This window comes from Mastigoproctus giganteus, chromosome 2, assembly GCF_048544385.1.
Source record: "Mastigoproctus giganteus isolate SK-2022 chromosome 2, ASM4854438v1, whole genome shotgun sequence".
NCBI lineage: Eukaryota > Metazoa > Arthropoda > Arachnida > Uropygi > Thelyphonidae > Mastigoproctus > Mastigoproctus giganteus.
The window spans coordinates 236,415,972-236,436,565 of NC_143576.1; the positions used below are offsets into that span (position 1 = coordinate 236,415,972).

A 20,594-nucleotide genomic window follows, 5' to 3' on the forward strand; every position below is an offset into this window, starting at 1 on the left:
CAGAAATTTTAAAAAGAAAAAGCTGCTATTCCAAATTTATCATATTTTTCAGGGTGAGGGAGATATGGAATCAGAATTGAGTCTAAAACTGCTTCAGGGACCACAGAAACAGGTACTGAAAATATGGTGTCAATTTAACTTTTCATTCCAGAACAGGGAGTACAAAACTCAGAAGTGCTCATGGGATGCACAAACAGTTTTCAGAGAGGCTTGGGAGCTGCAACAGTGTGCACACCCATGAGAGAATATTAAATACTAAATATAAATACTGCCACATATTTCCTATTGCCCATCTCATATCTCATGAAAGCTAGTATAAGTCATAAATTTAATTTAAATTTTATGTGAGTGTAATTTCCTTCTCCTTCAAGTATCACCATTATAGAGTTAATACATGAAATTTGACATGTGGAGAAGGCACACAAAATATGTTTAAGGGCTAAACAGTTGTACTAAAAGCTTCTGAAGGACTAAAAGAGCATAAGCTGAAAATTTAGTTTCAACCTATTTCCTTTTTTCCCCCCTTAAGAGCAATGCTCAGAAAAAAAAAAAAACATGTGCTTCCAGTTATTATAGAGTTCAAAAGTTATAGAAACAAAAAAAACAAATTTCTATTTTTCTTGGTCCATTTTAATGAAATTTGGAATGGCTTAACATATCTTTCTAAAGTCCCAAATATAAAATTTTAAGAAAATTGGTCCAATAAGAGCCAATAGGTGATATAAGTATTTGTAAATGCATCTAAAAAGGCATAGCTGAATGTGGAAATTACAAAGGAATTTTGCTCCTTAATATGGCAAGTAAATTCTATGCAAGTATCTTAGAGAAAGTTAAAAGTATCGTTAAATGTACCCTTTGGAAGAACTGGTCATGTTTAAACCAAACTGGATGCTGTAAATAAATACATACACAAAAAAGTAACAGAAAAGCCATGGAAACAAATAAAACTGTATTTAAGATTTCTTGAAGATGAAAAGAATATGATAAAAGTACCTAAGTAAAAACAACTTTTAGAAAAAAAGTAGCAAAAAGGATAATCTTTTGAGTGAATGAAAATTTTGTATAACGTGGAAAATCTGCAGTGATAATTGAAAGAAAAATTGGAAAATGGTTTAAGATTAGACTTGGAGTGAGACACCACTTTATTTAATAATTTTTTTTATAAACATTTAATTAAATAATTTTCTTGTTTATACTTGGGCACAACTACCTGGTCAGTAGAGTTTACAATAAATCAATCAATACAAATGTTAATCGTATTTAGCAGTCATGGGTTTGAACCCTGGTCCACAGAGTGTGTGCTACTGCACTCATGCTCCTGACCACTCAGCTATGTCAGGTCTGTATGTTACTGACAAAGCTTAGCATGTAAGAAATAAATGTTGGATTATTATATGCAGATATCATGTAAGACCTTAAAAAATCTTTGAATAAATTAGATGAAGGGCATGAAAATTAGGTACACAAAAACAAAAGTATGAAAGTTAGGGGAAGAGGAAAATTTTAGGAATACACTAAATAACCAAAAATTTAGTTTTTGGTTTAATCTGCACTCAAATTTGATATTTGACCTTTAATCCCATCAAGGCCACATTTAAAATTCACTGTATAAATGATTAAACAGTTCAAGAACTCGTTTACGAGTGGCTCAGTCATTTAAAAAAAAGACAAGACTACAAAAACTTAACAGCAAAAAATAAAATAAAATAAAATATTTAAAAAGTGAGGAGAAAATTATAGTTGGAATTATCAATACTTAATTATTTCTAGTGTATAGTATGGGTCATTATAATTAGCCTTGCTATGCTAACTAGCTACACTGGAATTGAAAAATAATTCAAATACAGAAAGCTCACCTCTTTAAGCTACTAATCTCCTATGGCCAGGGCCAGCTTCGTGGGTGATTGAGCAGTGCAGCTGCCAAATGCCTCGCAAATTCACTGATTAGTTGAAAATCTCAAGTCACAATATGAAGTCACTCTTGCATTCCAATTCAAGAAATTGGATGAATAAATTGGATGAAAATGAATAAATAATATATTTGATTTTATCCTTGAGGGGCTCCCATACATTGTTTCTTTTTTAAAATAAAAAAGTAAGTATTTGACTTAATAGAAAGTTGGAGAGAGTGCACCAAAAAATCTCGCACAGGGCACTGATGGATTCATGGCCGGTTCTGCCTACGGCCTATTTTATTAGATGCATAGTATTGGGTGAAATCAAATTTGCCATAATATATTATTTAATTTTGGGAGGAAAAACAAAAGCTCCATTCTGCATCACCAAAAGACTAGAAAAGTCTTTAAAATTTTGGTTTAGGTATTGTTATGCACAAACCTCCTTAATTATTAATTTTTATTCTTTGTTTACAGTGACATATATTTTTGGAACTAATAATTAACTCACAGATGCTTCTAGTATACTGTATTAAAATTATATTAATCCAAGTATCAGAAGACACCCAAATTATATTTTAGACTGTAAAATTTAAACATCCTCCACCAAACATTAACACAATGCACATGATAGAACAATGTTAATAAAGATTCCAAGAAATTTCTATATACAGCCATTCCATCTATGTGATCAAGGAGAGAGGGTACAGCAATAATTTGCCAACTCTATATTAATAGGATATAAAATACATATATAAATAATGCATTGCTTAAAGGGTTAATTTTTTTGTAGCTACTAAAATGTAGTTTACTAATATACTATACTTGCAAACAGACTAGCTCCAGTGGTTGTCACATTTTCTGCCCTCTGTTATACGGACTTGTTCTTTGTGTAAAATTTTGTTCATTTTGAAATCTTTCTGCTTTAAATCTATGGTAAAGTTAGTGGTTGTGCTGATATGATTAGATTGGTGTAATTTATTTCTTATTCAAATCAAGATCTCATAAACTGAAGTTAAGAGCAAATTCTGGTACAAAAATTTTGTAGGGGCCAGTCCGTCAGTACATGAAATAAGTATAATTCTTTAATATTTCTTTTGTATAATTCTGTAGGTATATAGCCAGTATTATAAGAGTTTTATAATACTAATGTAATACAAATATATTGCTGTAATAAAGTGGAAATAGTATAGTGGCATTATTGTACTGGAATATAATAGTGTTACTGATAGTACTGTGAACTGTTAACATAGAGCTCTAGAGCTATAATTTTGGCTTTTTTTTTTTTTTTTTTTTTAACTAAATTATGCATTTGACTAATGAAGCAAAACATATGGCTCAAAGCAGCAAGGATGCCTTGGCCCGAGTGGGAATTTCAAGGCAATTTCAATGTAGGAGTACAAACATGAAACACGAGAATCTTTTGTGTGTGTGCTAGATGTGGAGAGAGAGAGAGAGAGACGAAATTAAATAGAAATTAGTGCTTTTGATGGGTAAATTTAAGTGCTTACTGATTACTGCTTTACTACTAAGAAAAACATGGTTATGTCTCCAAAATTATCACAGAAATATGACAGTATTACACCACAGAACTATATCCTTTTGAAACTGTTCCATGTCAATGACTGTTGTATAAACTAAAGCAATGTGGCATTAGATGCAAGTTGGTAATATGGATAAAGGGGTGATTAAGTGGTAAAAGACAGAGTGGTTATAAATGTCACTGTTCTTCATGGACTAGTATGATGAGTAGGGTACTGCAATGGTCAGTTTTGTGCCACATTACTGTTTTTAATTAGTGACATAGATGTAGAAGAAGAGAATACAGCAGAGCCAGTGGAAGCAGTAGCTAAAATAAATTTAATAAGTTTTAATACAAGTAGCTATCAGGGTGACGAACCCCTTCCTCAGCAAGAAAGGTACATATGTACAGAAATGCAAACATGACATAAAACGTTAGGAATGGAATAAATTATACTAAATAGGCTGTGCATGATCAGATGAGCCAGATTGGGTGATTGCTGTTGGTGCACAGCGTGCATATGGGATTGCTGCTAGCGTTTATCTTGCTTCAAAACTATTAACTCCAAAATTGGGTGTAGCCTTGTACCTCCTGTGATTTAAAACTTTGTGAGAGCAGGATATATTTAGGAACTCTAACCACAGGCCGTGATAGTAGTGTCGAGACTGGTTGATCACCTCACTATTGCGTCTGGGGTTGAGGTCATGACGAATTGACCAAAACTGCTCTGCGACTGCAGTGTTCAGAGTCACCCAGGCGGAATGGACCTCTCGTGTTCTGCAAGGCGGACCTGAAGACATCTGGAGCTTTCCCCTACACAACAGCTGCCACAATCATGGCTGGTTGGTTTTTTTTTTTTTTTTTAGGAGCATTAGCAACTAAGACCATATTGCTCCAGGATATGCGGTGGTCATTCCCTGACCTTTCCGCATCCTCTGTATTTGGTGGTGACGGGCTCAAACCCTGGTCTAATCAAGAAGCATGTGCTACGCACTGCTGCGCCTTCCCACCTGGCTATGAAGGCGCCTACACAATCACGGCAAGTAATCCGGTATACAATGCCACTGTGCAAGAGAGGGGCAATGGGCATTTTTACTCTCGAGACCAGAGATCGTAAACTCCTACCAGGAAGTTGTATGGATATCATACAGTACTCACGCAGGATATTAGAAATCTGGTCTGAGGCACCCGGGTAATACGGAATATAAGCAATAGGTACACTGTCATGAGGGAACGAGGGCCTCGGGTGAGTTGCTCTTGTGCTTGTAATAAGCACCTATCTAACACACAGGCTGGGTATCCACAATTGGTGAGGTCAGCTTTTACTCTAGAAAGCTCAGTTCACCTGGCTTCCTCTGAGCTGGAATGGCTCCAAGCTTGAGCGAGTAGAGCACTTGCAGTGCTGATGACAAGGGGCATGGGATGATCTGTAGTTCATGAATTGCCCACAGCACATTGGTTTCTGGTATACCAAGCTTTCCAGACGAGGGCTCATTCACCTCACAAAAACATCTACGGAAGGAAGCGTCCCGTTCACTTCCAATTCCGAAAAGAACTGGATGAAGGGGGAGAGGGAGCTGAGATACTCTAACAGTGGCGCATCTGAACCTCGGGGAATGATGGTGAAAATATCATCCACATAGCTGCACTACATGGTGATTGGTACCGGCGAGTTCAGGAATATGTACAGGGAAACAGAGTGGACCAGTAAATCAGAGAGTCTTATAATGGGGGATTTTAATTTCCCAGATACTGACTGGAATTTGTGGGTTGGTCATTCACACACTAGCAAGGCTTTTGTGAATTTATTGGATGATTGTTTTCTACATCAGCATGTTCGGAAGGCAACTAGAGGGAGTAATACTCTTGATCTGATCATCAGTAGTGATTCTTCATGCATTAAGAATATGCAGATAAAGGAACCACGAGGTGGCAGTGATCACAGTGTGATGAAGTGGGATTTACTCAAAGAGGTAACTACCATTAGGGGGGGGTAAAGGGAAGGGTTTTTGCTTTCGTAAAGGCGACTACGGTTGTCTGAGACAGTATTTAGATTCTATACGGTGGGACCAACTGATGATGTTACCAACAGCAAATTCAAAATGGGAAGCATTCAAAGAATTTATCTTGGAAGCTACTAAACTTAACATACCAACTAAGAAATATTGTTCAAAGTTTAGGCCTAAATGGATGTCAGATGAACTAATGAGACATATGGCAGAGAAGAAAAATGCATGGGATACATTTAAATTAATGGGTGACATGGAAGCCTAGGATAGATATAAGCTGGTCTGTAACCAAGTCACAAAGGAGATTAGGTAGGCAAAGGCAGATTATGAGAAATCTTTGGCAAAGGATGCAAAGAAAAACAACAGAGTTCTTTAACTATGTAAACTCTAGAAGGAAAGGGATGAATCAGATTGGTCCACTAGATATTGAGGGTTCAACTACTGATGATCCTGCTCAGGTGGCAAAGAAACTAAATGAGTATTTTGCATCTACATTTACACATGAGGAGTTTTTCACGGAGGGAAATGCCAGAGGTGAGTTAAACTCTGGCAGTGAGCTAGATGATTTTGTAATAACTGAGAGGAAAGTGGAGGAGAAATTGTTGATGATAAACATAAAAAAGGCACCCGGGGTAGATGGGATCAATCCAGTTATATTAAAGGAGTCGGAAAATGAAGTAAGCAAACCCTTAGCCATAATTATGAGAGCTTCCTTGGACTCAGTGGAGGTACCAATGGACTGGAGATGTGCAAATGTGACCGCAATACACAAAGGGGAACACAAGTAATTATAGCCCTGTTAGTTTAACTTCTGTTCCAGGAAAATTAATGGGGACACTGTTAAAGAAACACTACAGGATCATCTAGACAAGACTTCAGTTATAGCTCGGACACAGCATGGTTTTGTTAAGGGAATGTCTTGCCTGACCAATTTGATTGGATACTATGATGTTGTCACAAAGGAACTGGATGCAGGGAATAACTTTGATATCATATATTTGGATCTTAGAAAGGCTTTTGATACTGTTGCACATGGAAGACTGCTGAAAAAATTGGAGCAGTGTGGCATTGGAGGCAAATTGCTGCTATGGATAAAGGGATGGTTGAGTGGGAGAAGACAGAGCGGTAATCGATGGACACTGCTCATCGTGGACTAGTGTTATTAGTGGAGTCCCACAGGGTTCAGTGTTGGGTCCATTGTTGTTTTCTGTATTTATAAATGATATTGATGATGGTATATCAAGCTTAATGTTTATCCAAGTTTGCAGACTATACGAAGGTTGGCAGGGTTGTTAAGGACACTAACGACAGTACGCTGCTGCAACAGGATCTAGAAAAGTTGAGCAGATGGGCTGAGAGGTGGAAAATGAAGTTTAACATTGACAAATGTAAATACTACATATGGGAAGCAGTAACTCCAGAGTAACGTATCAACTCTGTGGTACTACACTGACAGTGGTAGAGAACGAAAAGGACCTGGGGGTAACTGTGCAGGAGATATGACGTTTTCTGAGTAGTGCAGACGGTCTGCAAGAGTAGCTCATGGTGTCTTGTCAATGATATACAGGAATTTTTCTAGCAGAGATAAGGAGGTGATTATCCCCTTGTATAAAGCAATGGTCAGGCCACACCTTGAGTACTGTGTACAGGTCTGGAGGCCTCATTTTAAGAAGGATGTAGAGCTGTTCGAACAAGTACAGAGAAGGGCAACAAGATTGGTGAATGGAACAAAGGGTTGCTCTTACGAATAAAGGCTTAAGTTTTGCAAATTACAGTGTCTGGAGACTAGGCACCTGCAAGGTGATCTGATTGTAGTGTATAAAGCTTTGAATGGTTGGAGCATGCTCAATGCTGATGGGATTCTTCCTCTTGCTCCGAATAATCGCCTGAGAGGGCATAAATTCAAATTGAGGAAAACAGATGGAGGATAGATGTGCAGAAGTTTGCCGTTAGCCAGCGGGTGGTTGGTTGGTGGAACAGACTTCCATCCCTTGTTGTGGAAGTTGATAGCCTAAATAAGTTTAAGGCTCAGCTGGACAGGTATTTCGAATGAACAGAGGGGGGAAATGGGAGCGTTTTTTTTTTTTTTTTGGCTGATGCTGCATAAGATTGCTTTCTTGCATTATATGCCTCTATTAATGCTAATGTGTTCCTCTAACTCCTCCATTGCAATGTTGGCAACAACAGAGCTCTAGACGTAGACACAGATGTAGTCAGCAAAGTGGTTAATGACAGTATTCTGAGTATGCTACTTCAAGATCTACATAAACTAAGCAGATGGACTGAAAATGCCAACTGAGGTCTAACATTGGTAAATGCAGAGTAGTGTATTTGGATAACAATAATCCCTGAATAATATACCATTTCACATCAAACTCAAGGCAGTTGATACTGATAAAAGACTTAATGGTAATTGTATGGTTTGCAACATATGTTCTCTGAGCAAAGCATATGGGCTGCTAGGAGAGCTCATAAGATTCAGTCACTACCACAAAATAAATTTGTCAGTATAAACAAAAAGATGTTTATCGTAATATATAAGGCAATAATTAGACCATATCTTGAATACTGTATATGAGTTTGAAAACCTCATTTTAGGAAGGATGTAGATCAGTTGGAAAGGGTGCAGAGAAGAGCAATGAGGTTGGCCAGGGGACACAAAAAGGTATTGTTACCAAATATGATTAAGGTTCTGTAAATTACAGCAACAGGAAACTGCATGGAAATCTAATTGAAGTGTTTAAGATTTTGAAAGGCAAGAGCAAATTAAATGCTGATGGCATCTTCTCTCTCTTTCTCAAACAACACACGAGACAAATGAAAAGGATGGTCAAACAGATGTACAAAAATTTGCCCTCAGCTAAAGAATAATTATCTATTAGAATAAATTTGTATTTAATGTTATAGAAGTCATTAGTCTAAGTAAATCCAAAGTAAATTAAGTGATTAAAAAGTTTGTGTTTTTTTTTTTTACTTGATATTATATATAGCTTTTCTTTTTTTAGAGGCAAGTAGCATCAACTAAATATAGTTGATGCTACTTGCTTCCTTGCATCATTTCACTAATAATATATTTAGAAACTGCACCTTTAATCTAAACTAACTCTCACCCCGTAATTATGTTACTGATCCAACAATCAGCTTTAAAAGATATTAATTTTAATGCTCAAGAAAACTACATACATAGTGAAATTGTGTTCCATTCTGAGAAGAAAATAAAAAATATTAGTAAGTAGAAGCCCTTTTAACTGACCTACACTCCCCTTCCCTCTTTAAAACATACTGTCTGATGCCCACAACACACTGCAATGTACCATTCAGTATGATTACAGCTAGAGTAGCACACCACACCTACTTGTTGAGTTGTACACTTCCTGAGAGGTCAGTTGTGCATTTGTTCCAAACCACATTTGCATCAGTAAAGTTATGTTATTGTAATTACAGTATATGATTTAAATTAACGAAACGTGAGCAAAACAAAAAATTATTCTTTCTATGCAAACTCAATTGAATGCTTTGGAAAGACTCAATAAAGCTGATGGTCTAAAAAAATATTGCTGTTGTTCGGCAAGACAACTGTAAAAGATTGGGGGGGGGGGGAAGGATTTTGCACTCTGTTTTACAAGTGTCATTAAGTTCTTATTCCACTTTAAAGAAATAAAAATTAGAAATAGTAGACAATGCATTATGGTTGTGATTTATGCAAGGAAGACAACATAGAACTTCAAATCAGCAGCATCAAAAAATGACCTTGGCCTTATTAAAAAGACTGATGGTGCAGAAAGTTTTATAGAAAGTGACAGATGGCTTGTACTTGAGGAAAAATGTCATCGTATTTATGTATAATATGATGAATTTTCTAACATTCACATTAGAAAAGAGAAAGATAGTTATACACTGATTAGCCTACTGCTCAAAAATTTATGCAACATTTAAGATAATTTATTAACAGAGAAAAATTGATTGGAGAATAATTCTATAATATGTAAGAAACAGGTATAAATTATAAGATGTTACCTTTACAAACAATGTCAAAAAAAGTGGAGCTTAGTGCACCAGGATCTTTCATAGAAAAAAATTCAAAGGGAGAATTATGGTAGCCACCTGCAGCAATGCAATGGGAACTCACAAATTGCTACTTTTTGTTGTTGGTAAATCAGCTAATCCTAGAACTTTTAAAAAATATATAAATTATTCATCTCTACTTTACTCCAGACTACTACCACTCAGAAAAATCAAAATGGATGGACTCTACCTTATTCAAAGAATGGGGTTTTTTTTGTTTTTTTTTATTACCTTCTGTAAAGAAAAGTTAAAAGAAAAACTTACATGAAAAGAATAGTCTCTTTCTGAATAATGCTCCTTCAAATTCTAATTGTGAGGAACTCAAAGACTGGGGACACAAAAGCCATGATTTTACCACTGAATGTAATGTCCATAATCCAGCCTATGGATCAACAGTTCTAGAATGTCCAAAAGAGGTGACATAGGTGAAAGCTTTCAAGTTCAATTTTGCAAAAAAAAAAAAAAAAAAACTGAAGACATAAAAATACATCTCACAGAATCATTAAAAGCTATCAATCAAAGATATGTATACAATATAGCACTAGAAAGGAACAAAATTCAACATTTGCTAAATCTTGATTAATTTTGTTTTCAATAAATATATATGCATACATCTGTTTAGATGAAGAAATGTGAAGTTTTGCGGTATAGTACCCCACTTTTTTTTTTATAAACATTACATTGGTCCAAGGCTGACAATGCTAACAGAAGTCCTGAACTACAAGAAGATAATAAAGAACACATCTTAACAGATTTCAGAAAAACTGAAGGTTTCAAAGATTTACAGCAAGAAGATATATAATGGATTCAACAATGTTTTCCAACAAACCAATGATTTGTTGGAAAACAAATGAATACATATATTTGTATGAATGATTCTCAAGTCACACCATGGCCAAAACAGATGGATCTAAAAATGAAGAAGAGATTGGATCAAATCCAGAGCCAAAAATCATCAAAATCATCCAAGATACAGCTTTACATTACATTGAACAACAGTTAACAATGTAATGTTTATAAAAAAAAGTGGGGGTACTATGCTGCAAAACTTCACATTTCTTCATCTAAACAGATGTATGCATATATATTTATTGAAAACAAAATTCTTACGGTACATATGTATACTTTTTTATGATTCCCTTCTTTAACCAACTTTTTCAAATCAAAAAGCTACCAGTCCCAATCGCATTAGATAAGAGGGCTTCTACTGTATAAACAAAGTAATCATACAATCATTTATGAACTCATTACCAGGAATAAATGGCAGTGCAGGTTTTATATCATACTCTCCCTGACACATAAGTAGGTCAGTCACATTTACGGCACAGGAATGAACAGCAACTCTGATCTAAAAGATAAAAGCAAGAATAAATGATTCTTTTTTTAATTTAATTTTACACTTCTCACAAAACAGATATATCCCATACTTTGCACATGTAAGTAATTTGATATTAAACTTATTTCAATGAATACTAAATAAAATATAATATACAAGGTGTGATTAAAAAGTTCCTGGTATATAAAAAACAGTATATAAAAAAAAATTATGAATTTTTATGAATGTTATTTTAAAAAAATGTAAGCTACCTTCTTCCTGGAGTCCTCCCCTTGACACTTGATACAGCAAGCCCAATAAATCTGTTGCTGGTATAAGCATTTACAGAACTCCTGTTTTGTTATCTCTTTCTTTGAGTGCAAAATCTCAAGTTGCATTTGAGGGAAAAAGTTTAGTTTTCGGGAACAAGAAGAAATTATAGGTTGTTAGAGATGAAGAACAAAGGGGATGGAATACCACAATCATATTATTCCTGATCAGAAATTGTCATGCATTCAGACTGAAATGTAAAGTAGTATTGTTTTGATGTACTAAACCAAAGCTATGCTAACTAATAATATGCATAAAATAACCTTGGCTATTTTCACCAGGGGCTAAACTAAAACCATGGGGCTTGTACTGTGCTCTGACAATTTTAGATTGTACAGGAAAGAGTTCATTCTCTGCCCTCTACAATTTAAACTTTATTTCATTAATTTCATTTTGCATTCCTATCAGAAATGCACCTAGGATGAAAACTATATTTGCCCATGCCTTGGTATATCCCTGACTAAACTAATCCCCAGAATATCATTTTTTATCATATGGAAGATGTAGTGCATCTTCCATTACTAACTGTTTCAGAAATACAGACTGAATGTTTGACTCAGTGCCAAAAAAAATCTTAAAGCACAATCCCACTGATATTGAAAAACCTACCAAGAGTAACTTAACCAACTGACTGCGCGGCACTACACTCAGAGTAGTGGAAAATGAAAAAGGCCTGGGGGTAAATGTGCAATCAGATATGAAGTTTTCTGAACAGTACAGACAGGCTGCAAGAGTAGCTCATAGGTCTTGTCAATAATATTACCCCAAGGGCTCACATCTGGTGAGTATGGGCTTGGCACACCCAGGGTTCTGAGCTGAATATCATCATTCTTCTCTTTCTTGGTTTTCTACTTCTGACTTGCTCTCGTTCTCTCTCTCTCTCAGGGTAACTCGGAAATTTTTTTTGCCGTTGCAGCATAAGCCTCAGACTTCCTTGCATCATATTTCTAATAATAATATATAGGAATTTAGCTAGCAGGGATAAGGAGGTGATTATCCCCTTGTATAAGGCAATGGTCAGACGACACCTTGCGTATTGTATACAGGTCTAGAAGCCTCATTTTAGGAAAGATGTAGAGCTGCTGGAATGAGTACACAGAAGGTAAATGAGATTAGTAAGTGGAACAAAGGGTTGCTGTTATGCAGATAGCCTTAACTTCTGCAAATTGTAGCATCTGGAGACTAGGCACCTGCAAGGTGATCTGATGGAGGTGTATAAGGCCTTGAATGGTTTGAGCAAGCTCAATGCTGACGAGATTCTTACTCTTGCTCAGATCCCGCACCTGAGGGGGCATAAATTCAAATTGAGGAAAGACGGTTGTAGAGTGGATGTGTGGAAATTTGCCTTTAAGCAGCGGATGGTTGATTGCTGGAACAAACTTCCATCTGTCGTTGTGGTTGACAACTTGAACAAATTCAAGGCTGAACTAGACAAACTTTGAGTGAATGGATGGGTTTTTTGGTTTTTTGTTTGGCTTGCAAAAAAGCAACCTTTCTTTTGCAAGAAAGCTTGCTTTCTTGCAAGATTGGCATTCTTCTTGCATCATATGCCTCTGCTAATGCTAACTTGATCAACTTGCTCTTGACATCCAAGAACTGCTTAAACCAGCTTTTCTATGACTTAAGAGAAATGTGACTGTGCTCCGGCACTCTGCATATTCTTTAGATCTAGCTCCCAAGATTTCTTATTTTCAAAAATAAGTTTTTTCACTGAAAAGGCATTTTTAGGTATTTTACAACTCTATTAAAAATTGCAGGATACGCTGAAAAGTTTCAAAAAAATTGGGACACAAAATTCTTCCAATAGTAGAAGAACTATTGGATGCACATCATCAAGGAGGTTACTTTGGGAATGATAGAATAAAATGCAAGGTAAGTGGCAACTGTGATTTTAATGCTATCCAAGAACTTTTTGGTTACCCCTTTTGTGTGTGTGTGTGTGTGTCATTAAAAAAATACATTGTATAGAAAAAAAGATGCATATCCTAACAGAAGAACTCTGAGATTTATAGAATTTTCTGGATATGATAAACACATTTATGTAATAAATAATGAATAAAAATAATAATGCAGTAAAACCTTCATTTAACAGACTATCCACTAAACCTAATGTCCATTAAATTCAGTAGAAATACATACAATCACCAAAATTGCTAGAATGTTGTATAACATTTACTAGTTGTGTGGAGCACAAAAATTTCAAATTTTGCCATGTTGTATAATGGCAATGAAAACACTGAAACTTATTCACAGTGCAGTAGTGCTCTAAGTACCTTTGCTTTAGTTTCATATGATGTCTTCCTGATATCTGAGAGGTTCAGCAGACTGACAGAAAGGGAAGACGAAGGAAATCCTGGGATGCTACAATGTGAATCTTGTAAAGGGTGCAACACCCATGAATTTTGTTTTACATAATTCCTTCATAACACTAGGAACTCTTAACATGCCTTAATTCCAGAATTTCAACAAGATACTTCAATAAAAGAGAACAAAAATTCCACGTATAGTATTTCAGTTTTTCTGTCTGATACTGTAATGATAAATGAAAGTAAGGCCAACCTCCTCATTAGTTATGAATTAACCTGCTTTATTATTGATGTGTATAAAGCCTTGAATGGTTTGAGCAAGTTCAATGCTGATGGAATTCTTCCTCTTGCCCAGATTAGTCACCTGAAGGGACAAATTCAAATTAAGAAAAGACAGTTGTAGGATAAATGTGCGGAAGTTTGCCTTTAGCCAGCGGGTGGTTGATTGCTGGAACAAACTTCCATCTGTTGTTGAAGAAGTTGACAACTTAAATCTAGATAAACATTTTATATTAAATGAATGGGTGAAATGGGAAGGGTTTTTTTTTTTTTTTGACTGATGCTATATAAGCTTACTTTCTTGCATCATATGCATCTACTAATGCTAGTGCTAATTATTAAAGATGTAAACTGATGTTTAACTGCTGTTAAAGTATTTAATTATTTTAAATTAAAGGTTTATTGTAATAATAAAATAAGTGATGAAATTGGCAAATAATTTTACTTAATTTTATAATTAACCCTTTTAAATTTAGAGGGGCAATTTATCGGTGCTGAGAGAGGAATATCAGTAATTAAAAACACTAAAATATAATATAATTTTTATTTTGGTAGTGTCTGAAGTTGCTGCACAATATTTTATTTTTTATTTTTTTTTGCCCAATATTGTACAAGCTAAGCTTCCTTTCTTGCATCATTTGCTAGATATAGATATGCAAGGGCTGCCCAACAAAGAATGATCATAATTTTTTTTTTCACAACATACCTTTATTAATCATCCATATTTTGATGGTCCTTTTCAAAGAAGTCCCAATTTGATGAAATCCACTTACTCCATGTTTCTGCCATTCTTCAAAAACATGGTGGAAGTCATTTTTGACATGCATTTGAGAATTGCCTCCAATGTCTTTGCAACTTCTATGACTGGAAACCTTTTCCTCACAGTGACTCCTTTGTAACTTTGGAAATTTAAAAAAATCACAGGGTGCAAGGTAAAGGCTGTAAGGCGGATGAGAAACACATTTAACACAATGTAGACTGTCTGGCAGCAACTAAAGAATCAAGAGAGAATCTACATTAAATGGGGATCCCACAGATTCCAGGAGCATGTGGCAATCCCGAAATGCTTCCAGTGTTGTAAATATGGCCACACAACCCATACGTGTACACAAACAGAATCAACCTGCGGTAACTGCTCTGGCAGAGGACATGAATATAAAAGGTCCAAACAAGGAGCAAGATCCAACCTGTACAAACAGTAAGGCAGGGAAAATGGACCATTCGCATTCTATCAGAGACCCGAACTGTCCAGTTTATCTTAAAGTAAAAGGGTTATACCAGTCACGAACCGACTATGGAGAGATGCCCTAAAGAGTACAACAGATCCAAAATTGCAATAATATAGCATAATGCGCAGAGAGCTAGCGCAGTGGCCCAGCAACTTAGGGTCATAGCGGATGAGGAAGCAGCTGACGTCCTACTACTACAGGAACCATATACCCACTCAAAATAAATGGGTGGATATCCGGCAGCATACAAAATAGTCCATGACGAGAGTGACACCCCTTGGGCTGCAGTTGTGGTCCGCAATCCCAATTATACTGTGACTAAAGTAACACAGATTTGTGCACCCTGGGCGGTGTGCCCACATCTTAATGCCATTGGGCCAAATCTATGCTGTGGCCCTTTACAGCAGGCCGGGCAAGGGCAAGGACATCGCACCCATCACCAGGTACTTGCAGGCCTTGACCGACATGCTCCCTGATCAAAGGATCATAATTGGGGCAGATGTAAACTGCCGCTCCCCTATTTTAATTTAGCTTAGAGTGAATCAGATCTAACAGGCAGAAAATTGAGTAGAGGTGCAAGAAAATAAATTAAATTACTTAGGGGGGTTAAAGGGTTCCCTCTCTTACCCCTGGTTTTAAATCAAGAAACAAAATTATGGAAAGGAATATTAGCATCAGTAGAGGTATATGATTCAAGAAAGCAAGCATATGCTGCATCAGCCAAAAAAAAAAAAAAAAAACCCCGCTTCCATTTCACCCCACCATTCATTCCAAATACATGTCCAGCTCAGTCTTAAATTTATTTAGGCTATCAGCTCCCACAAAAATGGATGGAAGTCTGTTCCACCAACCAACTACCCGCTGGCTAACGGCAAACCTCCACACATCTATCTTTCCTCAATTTGAATTTATGCCCTCTCAGGTGATTATTCTGAGCAAGAGGAAGAATCCCATCAGCATTGAGCATGCTCAAACCATTCAAGGCTTTATACACCTCAATTAGATCACCTCGTAGGTGCCTAATCTCCAGACACTGTAATTTGCAAAACTTAAGCCTTTCTTCGTAAGAGCAACCCTTTGTTCCATTTACTAATCTTGTTGCCCTTTTCTGTACTCATTCCAACAGCTCTACATCCTTCTTAAAATGAGGTCTCCACACCTGTATAGAGTACTCAAGGTGTGGCCTGACCATTGCCTTATACAAGGGGATAATCACCTCCTTATCCCAGCTAGAAAAATTCCTGTATATCATTGACAAGACACTATGAGCTACTCTTGCAGACCATCTGCACTGCTCAGAAAACTTCATATCTGCCTGCACAATTACCCTCAGGTCCTTTTCATTCTCTACCACTGTCAGTGTAGTACCACAGAGTTGACACGTCACTATGGGGTTACTGCTTCCCATATGTAGTACTTTACATTTGTCAATGTTAAACTTCATTTGTCACCTCTCAGCCCATCTGCTCAACTTTTCTAGATCCTGTTGCAGCAGCGTGCTGTCATTAGTGTCTTTAACAACCCTGCCAACCTTCGTATCGTCTGCAAACTTGGACATTAAGCTTGATATACCATCATCAATATCATTTATAAATACAGAAAACAACGATGTACCCAACACTGAACCCTGGGAGACTCCACTAATAACATTAGTTCACGATGAGCAGTGTCCATTGATTACCACTCTGTCTTCTCCCACTCAACCATCCCTTTATCCATAGCAGCAATTTGCCTCCAATGCCACACTGCTTCAATTTGTGCAGCAGTCTTCCATGTGCAACAGTATCAAAAGCCTTTCTAAGATCCAAATATATGATATCAAAGTTATTCTTTGCATCCAGTTCCTATGTGACTACATCATAGTATCCAATCAAACTGGTCAGACAAGACTTCCCCTTAACAAACCCATGCTGTGTCTTAACTATTACTGCAGTCTTGTCTAGATGATCCTACAATGCTTCTTTAACCAGTAATTCCATTATTTTCTCCGGAACACAAGTTAAACTAACAGGTATATAGTTACTTGTGTCACTTTTGAACCCCCTTTGTGAATTGGTGATACATTTGCACATCTCCAGTCCATGGATACCTCCCCTGAGTCCAGGGAAGCTCTCATAATTATGGCTAAGGGTTTGCTTACTTCCTTTACCGCCTCCTTTAATATAATTAAATAGATCCCATCCACCCCAGGTGCCTTTTTTATGTTTATCTTCAACAATTTCTCCTCCACTTTCCACTCAGTTATTACAAAATCATCTAGCTCACTGCTCAGGGAGGGGAATTGGCATTCGCCTCCCTGAATAACTCCTCATGGGTGAATGTAGATGCAAAATACTCATTTAGTTTGTTAGCCACCTGAGCAGGATCATCAACAGTTGGAACCATCAATATCCAATGGACCAATCTGATTCATCCCTTTCCTTCTAGAGTTTATGTAGGTAAAGAACTCTGTATACACGCAAGTATACAAGCACCTATTCCTATTCTTAGCTACCCTAACACAACCCATGTGTTTACTTGTACCGCAATGACTCCCAGCAGTCTCTGAAATACCCTGCATCATGTTTTCCAGGCTGCTGCTTTTCATTCCAATAGAAGCAGTGCAAGAACCACTTTCACCTCTGCCAGTGGCTACTGTTAATCTATTAGTCCTTGTATCCCACCAAGCTAGCAGTTTTCCTATCCACCTAATACTGCCTCAATAGCATCAGTAAATATTCTTGCAATATATCATCCAACCACTGCAAAGCAGTGGGAGGAGCTAAGTTTATCCATGCTCCATGTTGCAAAGATCCATGGATAAAAGTTGCTTTCAGAAGTTTAACCCTTATTTTAAATAATTAAGTAAATATTATTTTAAATAATATATACTTAATATTATTTAAATATACTTATTTTAAATAATTAAGTACATTGTTGAAAATGACGGAGGGAATGGCATTATAAAATGGTAATCCTGCACTTTTGTGTTGTGAGTAAAGGTGAGCCCCCAAGTCACTGCCAGCTTCAACCTGGCCTGAATATTTTTCTGGAGGGCTGTTCCGACTTGCTGAGCATGTCTGCATGTCACTATCTGCCAGTCTGTGTGCTGGGAATTGTCACAGAGCATGCGCAACACTCCGTATCTGCCTATCCACATACATTCCGACGGAGCAGTTCTGACTTGACAAAGCGTGCGTGACATACGATATCCGCCGGTCTGTGTTCAGAATTGTCATGGAGCATGTGCGATACTCACTGTATCTGCCGGTCTGTATATGTACTGGCAATGTACTGTACTGACAGTAATTTTTTTACTATTTTTGGATAGGTTTCGATAACACAATACTCCTGAATCAATTGGGGGAAATACACGTGTGTGTGTATAAATATATATAAAAAGTTAAAATCATTGGATCTATAGCATTAAGTACTATATGTATTTTTATTTAATTCACCTTTTCACAAATGTAGTAATTCACAAATTATTACAAATAATCACAAAATATACTCATTTTCAGGCAATACAAAATATATTACCTGAAAATAAAAATTAATAACAATTACCTATTTCCATTATCATTTTTATAATAAAATTCGGTAAAGATTCAATATAGGGTACGGCCAACCAAAATGGCGACGAGGAAAGGAAGGGGGAAAGCAGTGATTGACGGGTTTTGACTCCACCCACTCACTGCGTTCCCCCTCCTCTCCTCGCCCGGCGGAGGCGAAGTGACACGCAGATGGCACGTGGCACAGCAACGAAAGTGAAAGCTGAAAACAAAGGATAAAAGCGAAAATCAGAAAAATCCACATACAAAAATACACGTTTCTACGAGTTCGCGAAATGTCACGTGACATTTGAATTTCAGAAAACTAACCGTTTTCTCGACCGCAGGTAATACAGCACAACGTAAAATTCGCCAGGGAATTGCAAAAAAGAGTATTTCGCGAGCATTAATTAACAACGAGAATTGCGGATACACGTGAACAACAGAAATGGTTATGATGATTTTTTTTAAAAAAAAGGTTGTTTACTATCCGATTTCACCAGCATTAACAATGAAAATTTGAAGATTTTCATGAACATTTTTTTCAAAAAAAAGGTTGTTTACTATCCGATTTCACCAGCATTAACAATGAAAATTTGGGATGCACATCATCAGAAAAGCTAAAAAAACAAAGAAAACCACTCACCTGATCGGTGAAAATGCTTCTTTCAATCCTGAGTGGCGGGCTTGTATAACACAGAAACAGCTTTCAAAAAACATACCTAATACATACCTAAAACAAAGGAATTCACACCTGCACTCAACGTGGCAGCACTACAAATCACAGCTGCACCCAACGTGGCTGAACTACAAATCACAGCTGCACCCAACGTGGCTGAACTAGAAATAAAATCACGAGGAACCACAGAAATGGGGGGAATTAGGAATTACTAATCAGCCAATTAGAAGGCTCAGAAGAGGAGGAAAGTGGCCACGTCACTTTCATCAGCCGACATTTCAAATTAAATTTAATTTTTTTTTTTCTGGGGGCTCTGCCCCCAGACCCCCGTCAATGTGGGGGCTCCAGCCCCCACACCCCCGGGATTATTCAGCCGTTTAAGTATTATTTTTTTTTTAAATTTTTTCTTTTTAATAACGATGATTAAACCACGTGATTAATTACGATGATTAAACCGCAACCACGTGACATCAAAACGTGATATCAATATCGCGTGCCACGCACTGTGACACGGGTGACACGCACTTCGTGGCACCAGTGTCAGTTGTGATCTTGAGGACGTAATTGACTCCGCCCACTGGGTGGAGCCGTCTGCCTTCATTCTCTTCATTCTCATTGGCTGTACCCGCAACTGAATCTCAACCTAAAATTCTTACGCAGTCAGGAATTTTTTTTATTCTTTCTGAAAATTAAAAAGAAAATTATTGCAAGTACGTACTTGCCAGCATCGCATGCTGTCAAGTCGGAACTGCCTGTCAGAATATGATTCACGCCAGGTCGGAGCTGGCGGTGACTTGCGGGCTCACCGTGACTCCCGACACTAAACTGCAGGATTATGTATAAAATTGTCTGCTACATTTTCATTTCACCAAATGTGATTAGCTGCTTAAACTGTTAATGATTTAAGTTTCAATAACTTTTCAATAAATAGAAAATATACCTCTTCGTTCTTTAGTTTCTTTCGCGATTTTATTTCTTTAACTTCCAGTTCTTTTCCCAATTCCTCTAAAACTGCAGCTTTGTAGCATTGTCTAAGCTGCACACTAAACATTATGGGCCATTTCACCTGAAGAAATACTTCTTTACAAAGTTTCGGTGCAGTTAAATTTTTTCCCATCCAAATTAATGAGCTGTTCAATTTGCAATATCGGGAAATATTTCTGAAGTTACAACTCTGAATTGATGAAATAGTTAACAAACCGCTTTGAAAGTGACCTTTCGCCCCAAAGCTTGTTCTTAAACAGTAACTGCATAACTGAGAAATATTTTTCGAAATCATTTTAAGTAAACTGAACAAATCACCAAATTTTAAGATACAGTCAATGGGACAAGCACTTTACTTTTTGGATTTAACCAACATACATAAGAACCACATTGAAACGTCAACGACTGTTGATTATAAACGTACGCATTTTGTTGTCTTATTATTCAAACC

At 36.8% G+C, this 20,594-nt stretch overlaps 1 protein-coding gene across 3 annotated transcripts in view; it reads right to left on the bottom strand.

Annotated features, from left to right (window-relative positions):
* LOC150090271 (protein Cryzl2-like) overlaps positions 1-20,368 on the bottom strand; it is a 78,653-nt gene extending 58,285 nt beyond the window's left edge. For 2 of the 3 annotated variants that reach the window (XM_090369043.1, XM_090369041.1), the window contains exons 1-2: positions 20,100-20,368; positions 10,743-10,839 (exon numbers count right to left, since the gene is read on the bottom strand). In XM_090369043.1, the coding sequence (XP_090225169.1) occupies positions 10,743-10,839; positions 20,100-20,276 (274 nt within the window). In that variant the 5' untranslated portion in view covers positions 20,277-20,368. Of the gene's footprint in view, positions 1-10,742; positions 10,840-18,496; positions 18,529-20,099 lie in introns of those variants that run through there. The other variant, XM_090369042.1, reaches the window with a different exon arrangement.
* Between the last annotated feature and the right edge of the window lie 226 nt (positions 20,369-20,594).